This window comes from Uranotaenia lowii, chromosome 2, assembly GCF_029784155.1.
Source record: "Uranotaenia lowii strain MFRU-FL chromosome 2, ASM2978415v1, whole genome shotgun sequence".
Classification (NCBI taxonomy): domain Eukaryota; kingdom Metazoa; phylum Arthropoda; class Insecta; order Diptera; family Culicidae; genus Uranotaenia; species Uranotaenia lowii.
The window spans coordinates 271,402,069-271,416,880 of record NC_073692.1 but is presented as its reverse complement, the minus strand read 5'-3'; the positions used below and the strand labels follow the sequence as shown (position 1 = coordinate 271,416,880).

General features: G+C 41.3%; 1 protein-coding gene across 7 annotated transcripts in view; it reads left to right on the top strand.

Moving 5' to 3' along the window:
- LOC129746113 (F-box only protein 25) overlaps positions 1 to 9,749 on the top strand; it is a 40,161-nt gene extending 30,412 nt beyond the window's left edge. For all 7 annotated transcript variants that reach the window (XM_055739576.1, XM_055739581.1, XM_055739579.1 and 4 more), the window contains one exon: positions 7,323 to 9,749. In XM_055739576.1, coding sequence (XP_055595551.1) covers positions 7,323 to 7,533 — 211 coding nt within the window. In that variant the 3' untranslated portion in view covers positions 7,534 to 9,749. The remainder of the gene's footprint in view (positions 1 to 7,322) is intronic.
- The last annotated feature ends 5,063 nt before the right edge of the window (positions 9,750 to 14,812 follow it).

Below are 14,812 nucleotides of genomic sequence, written 5' to 3'. Positions count from 1 at the left end.
TCCGGCGGAAACGGCTTCTAGCACACTGGCTGAGTCACTGAAAATGGCGGAGGGCCCTGTGTCGGAGCAGTAGTTTTCCAGGGTATAGAGGATAGCATAGGCTTCGGCGCTAAACACTGAGCAGGCGGGTGGTAGGGCTAGGCTTTTGTCTCCTTCATTGGTATGGATGCCGCAGCCAACTTTTTCGCTCTGGGTTTTGGATCCGTCGGTGTAGAAGTGGGGAAGGGAAGGGTATTTTTGGGTAATTAGGTGGTGGAAGTGGGGGAGTACAACTGAGGATGATTGGCCTGCTTTAACTTTTCGGGAAAGACTGAAGTCAACTGTGGGGATTTCATCATTCCAGTAGCGGAAGGGAGTCGGTTTTCTAGCACAAACTGGGGGGGAGAAGGGGGATGTTCAAATTTTCTAGAAAGGCGTTGGTTCGGGTAATTAGGGGGGAGTCTACTGAGCCACCTATGGCTAACCATCGTAATGACCTTGTTGTTAGATTTTTGGCAACGAGATAACTGAAAGGCAACTGCCCGCTTTCGGCCATGATGGAGAGGATGGGGCTGGTTTTAAAGGCTGAACTGATGGTTCTTATGCACTGATTATAAAGGGGTTCTAGTGTGTCTAATAACGAAGTTTCTGAACGACTGATAAGTCCAAGACCGTAGAGGACTGTTGGGAGTAGCCACCCATGTAGAAAACGGTACAGTGATTGGCGATGAGCCGAGCTGTTGTTGTTGCATAGGAAACGCAAGATATTAAGCTTGTTATTGGTGTTACTTCGAACTTGTTTAAGGTGGCGTTTAAAATTCAATCGGTCGTCGATCCAGACGCCGAGAATTCTGGTGCATCGCACAAGGGGAATTGTTTGATTGAGCAGTGTAAGCGGTGGTAGTTTATTTAGCTTTCTTCGGTTAGGACCAAGATGAAGAAGCTTTGATTTTGTGGGGGAAAAGGAAAAACTAGCAGTAGGTGCCCAGTTGCCTAATGTGTCTAAGGCGTTTTGCAACTGTTTACGGGCGTACCGGATAAAAGGTGAGGTAGAGAGGAGAAGTATGTCATCTGCGTATATTAAGGTTTGGATGTTGTTGGGGAGAATTTGAAATATAGAATTGATGGCAATGAGAAATAGTGTAGGGGCTATTACTGAACCTTGAGGAACTCCGGAGTTGACGGATTGTGCTTGGGAACGGACGCCATTAATGAGAACCTGTATGGAGCGATAGGACAGGAAACTCCTAATATAATTGAGCATGCGGCCGCTAATACCCCAATCAATCAGAGTTTTGATGATGAGAGCTCTGTCGACTTTATCAAACGCCTTAGTAAGGTCCAAGGATAGGACTTCCACATGGAAGCCGTCGTTCAAGGAGTTTTCAAGGATGGATTCTAGCTGGCAGAAATAGTCGTCCGTGGATCGACCTGGACGAAATGCATATTGTCGACTGTCTAGACGTTGCTGTTTATCGAGGACGGCCTGTAGCCTTCGGTTTACCATCCGCTCCAATATTTTACCAGAGCAGTCGAGTAGCGTGATGGGACGATAGTTGTCCAACAGATGATGGTTTTGTTTGGGTTTGGGGATGGGTATGACAAGTCCAGTGGTCCACGATTCAGGTATTTTGCCTTCGTTCCAAATTTGGTTAAGTATTTCAAGGAAAGATAGTTTGGCAGAGAGAGAAAGGTTTTTGTAGAAAGGATACCCTATGTCATCAGGGCCGGCGGAATGGCCTTTGACTTTCCGGAGGACGAACTCCAACTCTTTCAATTTGAAGTTAGAGTTGTAATCTAAATTGTTGATGACGTGTGTTTCGTTATTGGCGTTTGGGGGAGAAGGTAGAGAAGGGGGAGCGGTTGTTGTTGAGAAATGTTGACAGAAGGCATCGGCAAGGATAGAAGGATTGTTTGTATAGTGTTGATTGAGAAGAAGGTTGTACTGATTTTTGCGAGGCTGGCCACTAAGGACTTTAATTTTGTCCCAAAGGACTGTAGATGGGGTGTCGGGGCTAATCTCTTCTGTGAACTTTTGCCAGGAGTTACGCTTAGCTGTGCGTACTATAGCTCTGGCGGACGATCTAGCTGCTTTGTAGGACTCAAGAACGCTACTTTTTCTGGGGTCATTGTCAGGGATCCTTTTTAAAGCACGTAGCCATTTTCTTCGGCGTTTAATCGCTTCCCGAACTTCGGGGCACCACCAAGGGACAGAAGTTTTACCAGGGACGCCACTGGTGCGAGGAATGGATTTAGAGCCAGCCTCAAAGAGTATTTCGGTAAATAGGGGGATAGATGTGGGTTTTTTAGTAGAGATAAGATGATCAGTTTCGAGTTGGAAACTAGTCCAGTCTGCTTCGGTGTACTTCCAACGGGGTCTGGATGATGCTATGGGAGTGGGATGCTCAATTTTGATAACGATGGGAAGATGATCGCTGCCATGAGTGTCGTCAAGAATTTTCCAAGACAATCTGGAGCCAAGCTCCCATGAGGCGATAGAGATGTCTAGTGCAGACATGTTTCCAGTGGCCGGATCAATTCTGGTGGGTTGACTGTTATTCAGAATTGTCAGATTTTTGGCCAGCGCTAGATCATCAAGATATGACCCTTTATTGTCGGTGTAAGTAGATCCCCAACTGGTGGAGTGAGCGTTGGGGTCAGACATTATTAGAAAAGGAGGGGGGATTTGGGGTAGAAGTTCGTCGAGTTTGTTTGAAAATTCATTGAATCTTGTTTGGGGGGGAATGTAAAGAGTAACAACTGAGATTTCGATGGGGGAATGGAGTCGAACGACAACGGCATTCAAAGTTGAGTTAACCGGAATTATGTCGTGTGGGATTCCATTTTTTATGGCGATTCCGGCACCTTGGCGACTATTACGAGTTGGATCAGAGGCGGTGTATAATTTATAGTTCTTTATAGTATTAGGTGAGACAGGGGAGTTGGTTAAGATATCTTGTAGGGCAATGACTATGGGTGAGAAAAGAGCAGTAAGGTGTTGTATTTCAGGGAGGCGAGATTTTAGGCCACAGGTATTCCACTGTATGGCTAGATTGCAAGTGCTTTTCATGGCAGGGGTGTTGTTTGTGGGATTAATTCTATTGGGGGTTGGGTGAGGGGAAGGAGGTGATGAATGACTGGAGGTTGATATTTGAGAACTATTTGTTTGGAGGGGTCGCAAGGGAGTAGGGTGGTTGATAGGAGAATCAGGATTTGTATTGATTATGGTGAAGAGCATTATGAAAAGTTGGCTTTTGGCTTACCGTTGTTCCGAGAGCGACGTTCCTCTTTACCTTCGGTAGATGTTGAGTTGGGTGGTTCTTTTGTTGGTCTGTTTTGTTCACTACACTTTTTCTTTTTCACTAAGTCACTTTTGGCACTGAGGGATTCTTCGGAGGATCCACTGACTCGTTGTCGTTTAGATAAAACACTGGATTGATCGGATGTGTCCATGCTGTCGTCGTTTTCAGGGTCGACTCGTTTTCGGATTCGTTTTGAGATCGAAGTTTTCGAATTTCGGCGATGAGTGCAGCAACTTGTTGTTCCAGATGTTGGATTCTGAGATCTTTTTCGGCTATCGAACTGCTGATCCGAGCTGTTTCGAGGCGTTTTTGGACATTGTTGGTTGGTTGAGCGGCTAAGTTCCGTGATTTGTACTCCTTGACTGCGTCAGCTTGGCTTATGTTCAAATCGATTCGAAGGCGCACAATTTCTTGTTCTTCTCGGAATTTGGGGCAGTTTCGGTTGGAAGCGTGGTGGGATCCATCACAGTTAATGCAATGCAGAGGGTTGTCGCATTCCTCGTGGTAAGGTTTTTCGCCACAAGAAAGGCATGTTGGTTCCTGTCCCTGTTTGCAGCGTAGTTTGGTATGGCCGTATTTCCCGCAGCACAAACACATGAGAGGGCGGGGATAATAGGCTCTGGTAGATACTCGAATGTAGCCGAACATGATGTGTGTGGGCCGAATTGTTCCCTTGATGGTGAGAAGAAAGGAATTTGTTGGGACTTCTTTGCCTTCAACTTTTCGCACGAATCGATACACGCTTGTGACATTTTGATCAGCAAGTTCCTCAGCCAAGTCCTTGTCACTAATTCCGGCAACATCACTGCAGGTGACAACGCATTTGGTGTAGTTGAGAGTTTGGTGCATTTCGGTTGCAACTGGGGTTCCGTCGATCAGTTTAGACAGCTGGAGAAGTTTGTCAACTTGGTAGGGGTTGCGGACTTTGAGGAGGTAATTTTTACCACCATCGATGGGATGAGCTCCGTGGATTTTTCCAACAAGCTGGTCAACTGTTTTTGAGATGACAAACGGATTGTTTGGGAGCTTCGATGTTTCGGGTTGAGGTTTCAGAAGGATGAATTGAATGTCCCCATGGACATCCTTCGGATCCATCCAAGACGGTAAGGTTCTGCCATTTGGGTTGCTTGGCGTGGACTTTTCCCCCCACGGCGGGGCCGCCATGTTGCTGGCGAAGAATTTGTTCAGCCGGAACTAAACGATGCGGAGAGTTTGTTTATCGTCAAAACAAACAACGAGAGCACTGGGGTAATAAACCGGCGTCTAACTAAGAGAGACGGGAAAAGGCACAAAACTAAAACAAGTCGGAGCGAAGAGAAAACACGTCTATTAGAGAGCGCGGTTCAACTTGGAATGAAAAATGTCTTCGTCCTGACTCCAGAAAATCATTCAGAAAAGATATGTGTGTATCGATGAGCTCTAAAGACCAATAACAGCTCATCCGAACTGTAGGATACAGATGAGACAAGGCAAAGAAAGAGAAAACCAACAGTTCATGATATCTCCAATATGCATCACTGACTGACGGACAAAGAATATGAGATAATTGCAAAAATGGACTACTTTGATTGTAGGCAGGGATGCCAGGTGTTGAGGATGAAAAATCTGGGCAATTTTGAAAAAAAGTCTGTGTGTGTCTGTGCATAAGGAAAATCACAAATTTGGTACTAAACAAGAAATTAAATTTGGTGAATCGTGTGTGAGCGGGGGGGGGGGGGTGGGGGGTTTGAGGTGTGTTTGTGCTATGGTGTACGGGTTATTTTCGTGTTGATAACTACATAACAAACACTTTTTCCTACCACGTACCATGCCGATCTTATTTAAAAAACGATTGATTGGTCATATCAAAGAATACAAGTCAGATTTTAGTCAAGTCTGCCACTTACATATCAAATCTGATACATTAATATTGATTTTATCTGTCAATTTTGAAAGTCTGTAAAATCTGGGCACTCTCAGCAAAAATCTGGGCAAAATCTGTGTCTGATCAATATCTGGACAAAGGGTCAAAAGTCTTGGTTTTACAGACAAATCTGGGCACCTGGCAACCCAGATTGTAGGCGAAACGCGTGGACATATTGCATATAAAAAGAACGGCGCTCGTGCTTTAGAGCCATTCTAAATTCGGATTTCGTAGTGAGAAGATCACGGAGCAGAAGAAAAGCAGCAACTTGAAGACGGCAAGGGAACGAGGACCAGCCCTAAGTTTACGACACGAACGAAAATTTTTAGGCTAGAGAGGCTGTTTAAGCCACCAAAACGATATGAAATTTCGTAAGTCACGTCACTCGCGTCGCAGAGTAAGCCCCATTCTGTAGAAATAAACATATGGGACAGCTTTGCGAATATATATGGGACAGACATGACTTGGTATTTTTCATATATGTTGAGAACAAAATTGTGAAAGTTTTTAGTCTACATTGAAGAACTAACTGTATTTGAACGATTTTTGAGATAAACTGAAAAATGATGAAAATGCATATGGGACAGTCTTGCGAATAGCGTCAGTTGACTTATGTACGCATCATATGCTTATTTTATTTAACTAGCCTAGAAAAATGTACTTACATAATTAAATAAGCACCCGAAAAATTGTATCCGTGGGAGATCTAAAGTACATAACAAAAACATGCTCATACGCTTATGTCACGTTCTTTCACGTGGAAAGGGAATTTTTGATGAAACATAAATAAGTCACACAAACGCAACCAATTTGCAAATCATAGCTTGTGGGGAATCGTGGGCCACATTTTGTGGGGTATCTTGGGCCACCTATATTTTGGTGTTTTTATTTGTACATATTCAGAACTTAAAATACGTTTTTCCTATCTGAAAAGTTTTCTTATGCCAAATAAAGAGTTATGAAAAATATTTTGTCCATTTTCCTATATAAGGATTTTTTTCGAAACGTTCACGAGCCAGGAATCAAGAACTATTCGATCATACACAACTTTCTTTTTTATTTCCTCATCTGAAATTGCTTCAAAATAATTAGATAAAATCCGAAATTTCAGTTTTGTGTCAACTCATAAACTTCACATGTTATCTAGTCAATTTGGATTTGGTAGGCCACGTTTTCCCAAAGTTTTTCAAAATAAAAAAAAAACTTTTCTTGAAACAGTCAGAACTCGGGAAATTACAGTATTTAAAAAATAAAAAAAATGCCACCTTAAAAATGTAGAAAACCTTTCCATTTATTCTTTTCTTTTAATCTTTTATAATAAATAAGTTATGAAGCAAAGAAAAAAAATGGTCCATGATACCCCACTCTCCCCTATGCAATGAATATATGGTAGTAGACAAACTTTTAAAATTCTTATCGTCTGACACTTTTAACTGTGAAATGAAAACTAATAAGGCCAAAAAAATCAATAAAATTTTAATCTTTAGATTTTGCATGATTTTTGTCCAAGTAAAGGGCATCCTTATTAAATGATCAAGTCTTCTTTCATGAATAAACAAGTCTCTTTTAACTTTCAAAATATTAACTTTTTCAAGTCCTACGAAAACGCTTCTAGTTCATCTACTGATTCATGTATCGATCTAACTTTTGCAGCATATAAACTTGAAATAACACGCTGTCGAAGATGCAAAAGACGGCGATCTGCAAGACTTTTCCCAGAGATATGATGAAAATAAGAAAAACGGATCAAGTATCCCCATTCTCCCCTATATCGTGACAACTTAGAGATTTTTTTTAAAGTTTTCAAATTTATATTTTGTTATATTTTTTAAAAGAATGTTAGTCCAATTAATGAAAAAATGAAATGCCTTTTTTTTACTTTCTGAGGTTGAAATGAATAACTTACCAATTGAGTAAAAAAAACTTTAAATATGCTTTTTAGTACCTTAAAAAATTGATAAAAACTCTAGTCAGTAATGAATTTCTTCGGGGCTAACATTCTTTAAAAAAACAGAACCTGTGACATTAGTTTAAGAAAAAACAGGAAATCTTCATTTCAATGGTGGTAACGTGAAAAATATTTTCACTATTAACCAGAGCTATTAATTCTAAACTGATCTACTGTTTTTTTTTCTCAGAACCTACGGTGTGCCTGAGGAGCTCCAGTACGCCGAAATATTGGCGTTTTGCAGACTGTGCCGCTGTTTATTTTGGCCATCGGCCGGCCACCCTTGCATCGTGGACCAGTGTCCGGATATACGGGATCGTATCCGGGAGGCAGGTAATGGAGAAATTACCGAAACCCAACCGGTACCACCGGCGCAATTCCTCAAATATTTTTCTTTGTAAGATGTATAAAAAACAACAACTTGTTTCATAATACAACATAAACGATACTGTATAAATTAACCGAACACATACACAAGATCGAATTGACCCAGACAGACCGAAGTGGTTTTAATTTAAGGTCAGTTGGACTAACCCGTGTGTTGTCAATCGGAATTGAAACTTCTCATTACAAATGATATTTTTTTCTCTTATTTTGTATTATGTTCAAAGAAAGTGTTGTGATCAAGGGGTTGTGTGTAGATCACGTGGCGTAATCAAAACTGATCAATCAATATTAAATCCCTAAGAAGACTGGCTAATACTTTTATTGGTGTGATTCATTTTTCGAGGTCACCCTTTTTACTGATCAAACAATTTTATTATATTTGTGCAATTTATGACCAACAATGAAATCTAAGTTCGTCGTACTAGTTACTCATCGATTCGTGTGTGAGAATCGAAGACCATTGACTTCGATTTCCTTCGAATGATTTGATTGTCTCATTTTTTTGAATGTTGTACTTTAACATCTTTGCTAACTGAGTAAGACTTACCCAAAGGTGGTTTGAAAACCGATGTGTTCAAAAATAGAAATTTGTCAGCCAAAATTGTCAGTTGGTCTATCATCGTTTGAATTTTTAACTCATTTGGCCTTTAACAAATATTAGAAGTTTGCCAAAAGCTCTTGTGCATTATCCCAATATCTTGAAATTCTTCCAACCAAAAGCAAAACCTACCCATTTCATTTTATACTTAATCACGCGGAATTCTTCTTCAAATAAGTGTCTTATTTCCATTGGGTTCCTTTTGATAGATATAACTTTTAACAAACTACAAACCCGCTACAAAACCTTAACTGTAGAAAACAAGTTATACTTCCCAGCTTTTCCCATGTCGACACGAGCTCTACACCGGCCACCACGAGTGCAACTGTACCTTTTGGAGTACGGGCTTGCTAATTGTTCGTTTCAAACTCCACAAAGATTTCAGTGTCAGGATGTCGGGGTATTCCTAGTTTTTATCGTACTTGATAAAATTTAACATACGTTGTACTATCTTAACATCGTCATCATTACAACAATCCAGATCCAAAATTCCACTTTTTCCAAGAGCATTTTAAACTGTTATAATAAATTGTAATTTACCCGAAAAATGTCCTAATTTTTTGCCAATGATTTTTTTGTAATGTCTACGTAATTAATTACCTTTAAAAAAAGTTGTGATATTGTACGAATTTGCATATACTAAACTTTTCTTAGCGACGAATATAACAGTGGGATTTAAATTCACGTTCAGAGAAAATGAGACTTGAGACTAGAAGAGAGAAAAGGATAATGGCCGAGAAAAAATGATAACACGCAGTCCGCTAATTTCAATATCTTTCATCCTATAAAAATAGTTAAAAATCAAACATAACAAAATAAGCGAGATATGTGATACAACAAAGAGAAATCTCTCTAAAAAGAATACTTCACAGAGCACGTACTAATCGGCTACGTATATTTTAATTGATCCATGGTTCTGGAATAGGTTTTACTAAATTTATATTCAGAATAATTGCTAATAACGGAAAACAAAAAGCTAACATTTTTACTGTGGATTTTTTTCTTGGACTTTTCTGTATCTATGTATTGTAGAATTGGTAGAATGAATCTAACTGTTTACGGAAAATGCGTTTACACAGAACGAAACTATATTTATACGAACGATTTGTCTGTGTGGTTAGTTAGAGCGTCACATTTAAAACTTACATGAAACTGTATAATAAGTTCCTTTTAACCGAGTTAGTAGTAGAAGAAATCAAAGATAAAGTTATGAGCAAACGTGAATTCGATGTTCTTGTATCATTGTGATGTAATAGCAAAACAAATCAATTACAATGATTTCAAATTTCTGGATTGATCGGTCTGTGTTTAGCTTTGTAAGAGCATAAGTAACACAACTAGTTTCCAATCGTCTGAAGGGAGAATGTAAAACATATATCAGATCAATAGCAGACTTATTGATGAAAACCCCCTATAGATCCCAATTGTTAGTAATGATTGTATCCAGGAACAAAGTTATGAAAGTTTAACCGCAGATGCTACCAAAACCAGCTTGGAAAGTTTATCTCTCAAAGCGAACAGACTTCAAAATACAGAGATTAATAATATTAAAACGATGTGCTACGTATTTCATATATCAGACACTTGAAAGAATAGATATATTTTAAATACAATACTTATCAATTGAAAGAATGTGTGTTATTTTGAAAGAAATTGTATGCATTCAACGTTGTAAAGGTCAGTTGCTGAATTTGTTCTTCACCAGCAAAGTCCAACATTTTGATACACAATCCACCTACCTACCTAAAGGTCCGGCGCCGATTAACCGACGCATTAGGCTGAGATAAAAGATCTCCACTGCTGGCGATCCGGAGCCAGGTTCTCGTCAACTGTGCGGATTTCAGCGGCTAGACTACGAGCTTCTGGGCCTGCGTCTTCTTCGATGTCTATCTGGATTCCAGTCGAGCGCCTCTCTGCAAATCTCGTTTTCATCTTTTCGCAGCGTGTACCCAATCCATCTCCACTTACGTTCCCGGATCTCGATTTCTAGCGCCTTTTGATGACACCGGCGATTTAGTTCCACGTTTGAGATCCAGTTGCCAGGCCACCAAGCGCAGATGATGTTCCGCAGGCAGCGATTCACAAAAACTTGCAGTTTTCGCGTAGGCACCGCACATGTGCACCAAGTTTCGCACCCGTACAACAATGCATATGTTCCAGAAAATGCAGCAAATATCTCGTTACCGCACTGCCGAAGAACTACACTCCGTAATTAAGAAATTGAAACCGTCATCATCACCAGGCTCTGATGGAATCCCCGTTTCTGTGTTTTAAAATTGTGCACATTATCTTTGCGCCCCATTGATGGTTATTTTCAATCGCTCACTGACTACAGCCACGTTTCCAGCAATATGGAAAAAATCGACTGTATTTCCAGTTTACAAGAAAGTTAACAAACAAGATGTACAAAACTACAGAGGCATAACATCTCTCTGTGTTGGATCAAAATTATTTGAAATTTTGACATCTCAAACGATAATGAACATTGTCAAGTTGCTTATCTCCATCGACCAACATGGGTTTTTCCCTCGTCGATCGACAAGTACAAAATTAGCTCAATTTACTTCCTTCTGCCTTAAGTTCATTGAAAAGGGATTTTAAATTGACACTGTCTATACAGATCTCAAGGATGCGTTCGATTGTGTTAGCCATAAATTGCTTTCATTTGTCTCGTGGCTGGCATCTTATTTGAAAAAGAGACAAATGTCGGTCAAACTTGGATCCCAAACTTCTTCCGCTTTTTGTTATTGCTCAGGCGTACCACAAGGCAGCAATCTAGGGCCTCTCCTATTAAATCTTCTTCAATGGCGTGTTTTTAATGTTACCGGATTAATGCCGACTATATTATGCAGATGATCTTAAAAACTTTCACAAGATCAGAACTGAGAATGACTGTTTGATTCTCGATGAAAAAATCACAGCAATAGCAATATTATTCTAGCATAATAGTCAAAGCTAATAGAAATCTCGGATTTATCACTAGAATTTCCAAGGAATTTAGAGATTCACACTGCCTACGATCTCCGTACTATTCTTTGGTGAGATCAGGGCTCGAAACAGCTTCAGTTGTTTGGAGTCCCTACACAACATACCAAACGTATTGAGGCAGTTCAATCAAGATTCGTCAAATATGCCCTGCGATTTCTACCTTGGAACAATCCTGATGCGCTTCCTGATTACAAACATCGTTGCTTGCTGATTGGAATGGAGACACTATCTGAAGGACGAATTATCTCAAGAGCCATCTTCGTGAAGAAACTCATCGATGGTGACATCGATTGTCTAGCGTTGCTGCGTCAAGTCCATATCAAACATCAAACCCCGACTCTTCAGAGAAAGGACCAACAAGAACCTCTGCGAGCAAAGCGTTTAACAGTTTCTACAACTAGTTTGAATTCCGTATTTCAACTAATGTTTTTAAAACAAGGATTAGAAAAATCAGCCAGCTAAATCGTCTTGCGACTTTTTAATAGAAGAAAATTGTTTAATATAACGTAGAGTTAGAACTAGTTCCTAAATTCATGTAGACAGTACTGTCAGATAAAGTAAAATACACAGTGAATCAAAAATCGCCTACTATCGAATGATAATGACATTAAGTGGTATGAATAAGGTTTAGCAATTGCTTCGGTAGCTTTTACTTACTTACTTACTTACTTAATGATCCCGCGCCGATCCTCCGGTGCATAGGGCCGTGGTAAAAGACATCCACTGTTGACGATCCGGAGCCAGCGTCTTCACCTGGTCCCAGTCAAGATTCTCGTCGACAGTTCGAATTTCAGCGGCTAGGCTTCGCCGCCACGAGTTTCTGGGCCTGCCTCTTCTTCGATGACCTTCTGGATTCCAGTCAAGCGCCTCTCTGCAAATCTCGTTTTCATCTTTTCGCAGCGTGTGCCCAATCCATCTCCACTTACGTTCCCGAATCTCGATTTCTAGCGGCCTTTGATGACACCGGCGATGTAGTTCCTCATTCGAGATCCAGTTGCCAGGCCACCAAGCGCGGATGATATTCCGCAGGCAGCGGTTTACAAATACTTGCAGTTTTCGCGTCGTCACCGCATATGTGCAACAAGTTTCGCACCCGTACAGCAATACGGATTTGACGTTTGAGTTGAAGATTCGGATTTTTGTTCGTAGAGAGATCTGGCGTGACCGCCAGATGTTTCGGAGACTCGCAAACGCAAATCGGGCCTTTCTGATCCGGGTTTCGATGTCTTTCCTGGTACCACCATCGGGCGTTATCTGGCTACCAAGATACTGGAAGCACTCCACTTTCTCAACCTGTTGTCCAGCTGCCACGAAATTGGAACGATTTTCTGTGTTGATTTTCATAGACTTGGTCTTTCCGACATTGATTTTTAGACCTGCTGCCTTAGAGCTTTCGGTAAGGTCGTCGAGTTTGCTCTGCATGCCTTGTTGTCTTTGGCCGAGCAAAACAATATCGTCTGCCTGGTCAAGGTCGTTTAGCTGCCACATAGTCAAACCAACGATGGATATGCAGTGTTACAAAGCAAGAGCTATTAGAGGAGTGCGTAAAATTCAACGAGCAGCATCAATGCTCAAGTGGCAGGATCAATGGGACGCATCGAACAACGCAAGATGGACGCATAGGCTAATCCCGCGACTTTCAGACTGGCTAAATCGGAAGTATGGAGAGGTCAACTTCTATCTGACGCAGTTGCTTCATCGGTTTAAGCTTATCCGCTCGCCTTATTGCCCGGAATGCGTAGATACGGAGGAATCGACAGAACATGCTATCTTTGTCTGTCCCAGGTTCATTTCAAGGCATCAACAACTTCAAAATTTAAACGTTGAAAACATTGTGAGTGAAATGTGTCAGGACGAACAGTAGTCGTTGCGTGCTATAGTCGATGAAATCTCGCAAATCATGCGCGATCTGATAAGAATCAGAAAAGATGATGAACGGAGAGAGCGCGATAGTCAACCAAATTTGACAAGCTAATGGAAGGTCTTGGGCCTCGTATGACACTACAATTCAAAAGCTACGCGATCTTAGCGCGCGGTATAACCCTAATCTGGACTCATACGTGTGGTGGGACTTTAAAGTACTCAGCAAGGATCTTTCCTGCAGCAAAAGAAAGCGGAGATACCATTCGTGGTAGTCGTGACGGGACTCTAGCTTGGTAGTTTCTCAATCGGCCATGCCTTGGTAGTTAGAAATCCTACGGGAGTGGATGCTGTGACGGGCGTGAGTTGCTATGAAAGCGTTACCTAACCGGCACACGTCTCGGGGTAACTGGTCTGAATTTTTTACAAACAGCACCATACACCATGCCACAGAGGGTGGTTTGTACAAAATATTTCGATCCCGACCGATTTTACTCAAACCGTTTGCGCGCTCATTCAAACAGTGCCACGATACAAATCGTAATCACAGCGACAGAATGTCATCGAATTTCATCGCATTTGTACAAATGTGGTTCAGTCTATGGCCCGCTCTAAAGCGCCCAGATGTTTTCGTGGTTCAGTCGATCGAATGCTTTTTCGAAATCAATTATCACCAGCAGGTGAGAGTCCTGGAATTCGTTGATTTGTTCCAGTATTATTCGTAGCATTGTAATGTGGTCCACACATTTTCGTCCGGGTCGAATTCCAGCTTGTTGCCGTCGGAGGGTAGCGTCAATTTTCTCCTTTCAGGATCACTTTCCAGATTACTTTGAGGGTTGTACAGATCAACGTTATGTTGGCTGCATGTACAATAAACAGGTGCAAGCGAGAAACAACAACAATAAAAATAAACTGAAAACGGGCTTGCTGACAGGAGCAACAATATTACTAAATACGTTTCGAATTCCTCTTCGGGTTTTTGAATGCTATTGGTGAATGCTTGACTATGAAATTCTTTCAGCTTCAAACGACTGGGGGAAGAGTGCCGACACACGAAGAGGAGCAAATTTGAGGAGCAGTCAAGTGAGTTTGACGGACCAAAAGTCTTCACAGTCACAGCTTCACGCCTCATGACGATGACGGATCGCAACCCTGGTTGAAACTCCCACCCAGTTCAGGAGTAGGCGATGGAGAGAGACTTGCCTGAAAATGAGGATGTGAAGAGAATCTAGGGTGTCGAACAGGTCGCCAGCCACAATTTGTGCAGAAGAAAAGAGAGTGATTGTGGCGATTTCACAATTTGTGTCGTAAAAAAGAGAGATATTGTGGAAAAATATCACAAAACAATCATTTCCAAGGAAGATTCTCTCCACGTCTTAGTACTCCTGGTTTCAAGTAGATTTACTCTTCTTATAGAGCCAACGGTTGTCAATGTGCCTGATTTTTGGAGTCCAACCTGATAACCTGATAAGCCTCCGTCTTTCCCCGATTTTTTGAAACAAACCTGACTTTTCCTTATTTTTGTGAAAACGATGGAAAATGAGTAGTACGGCACTGCATTAGAGACACTGATCAAAATGTGGATTGACGACTAAAAAAAAGGTCCCAACTTCGGCCGAAATTTCCGTCAAACCATGTAGTATCTTGATTTTTATTGCTCATGTCCCTGAATTTTGAAAAATAATGTTGGCAACCCTGGAGGCAGTGTATAGTGTGGTCATCAAAAGGAGGTGGTTGGTAACTGTAGTGCTCTTTGCCGCACATCTGCAATCGCCGGTATTGCAGGCACTCTTCCGTGCACTCAAGACCACGAGAGGATGAAACTACACTGGATGAGGTGGAGATAT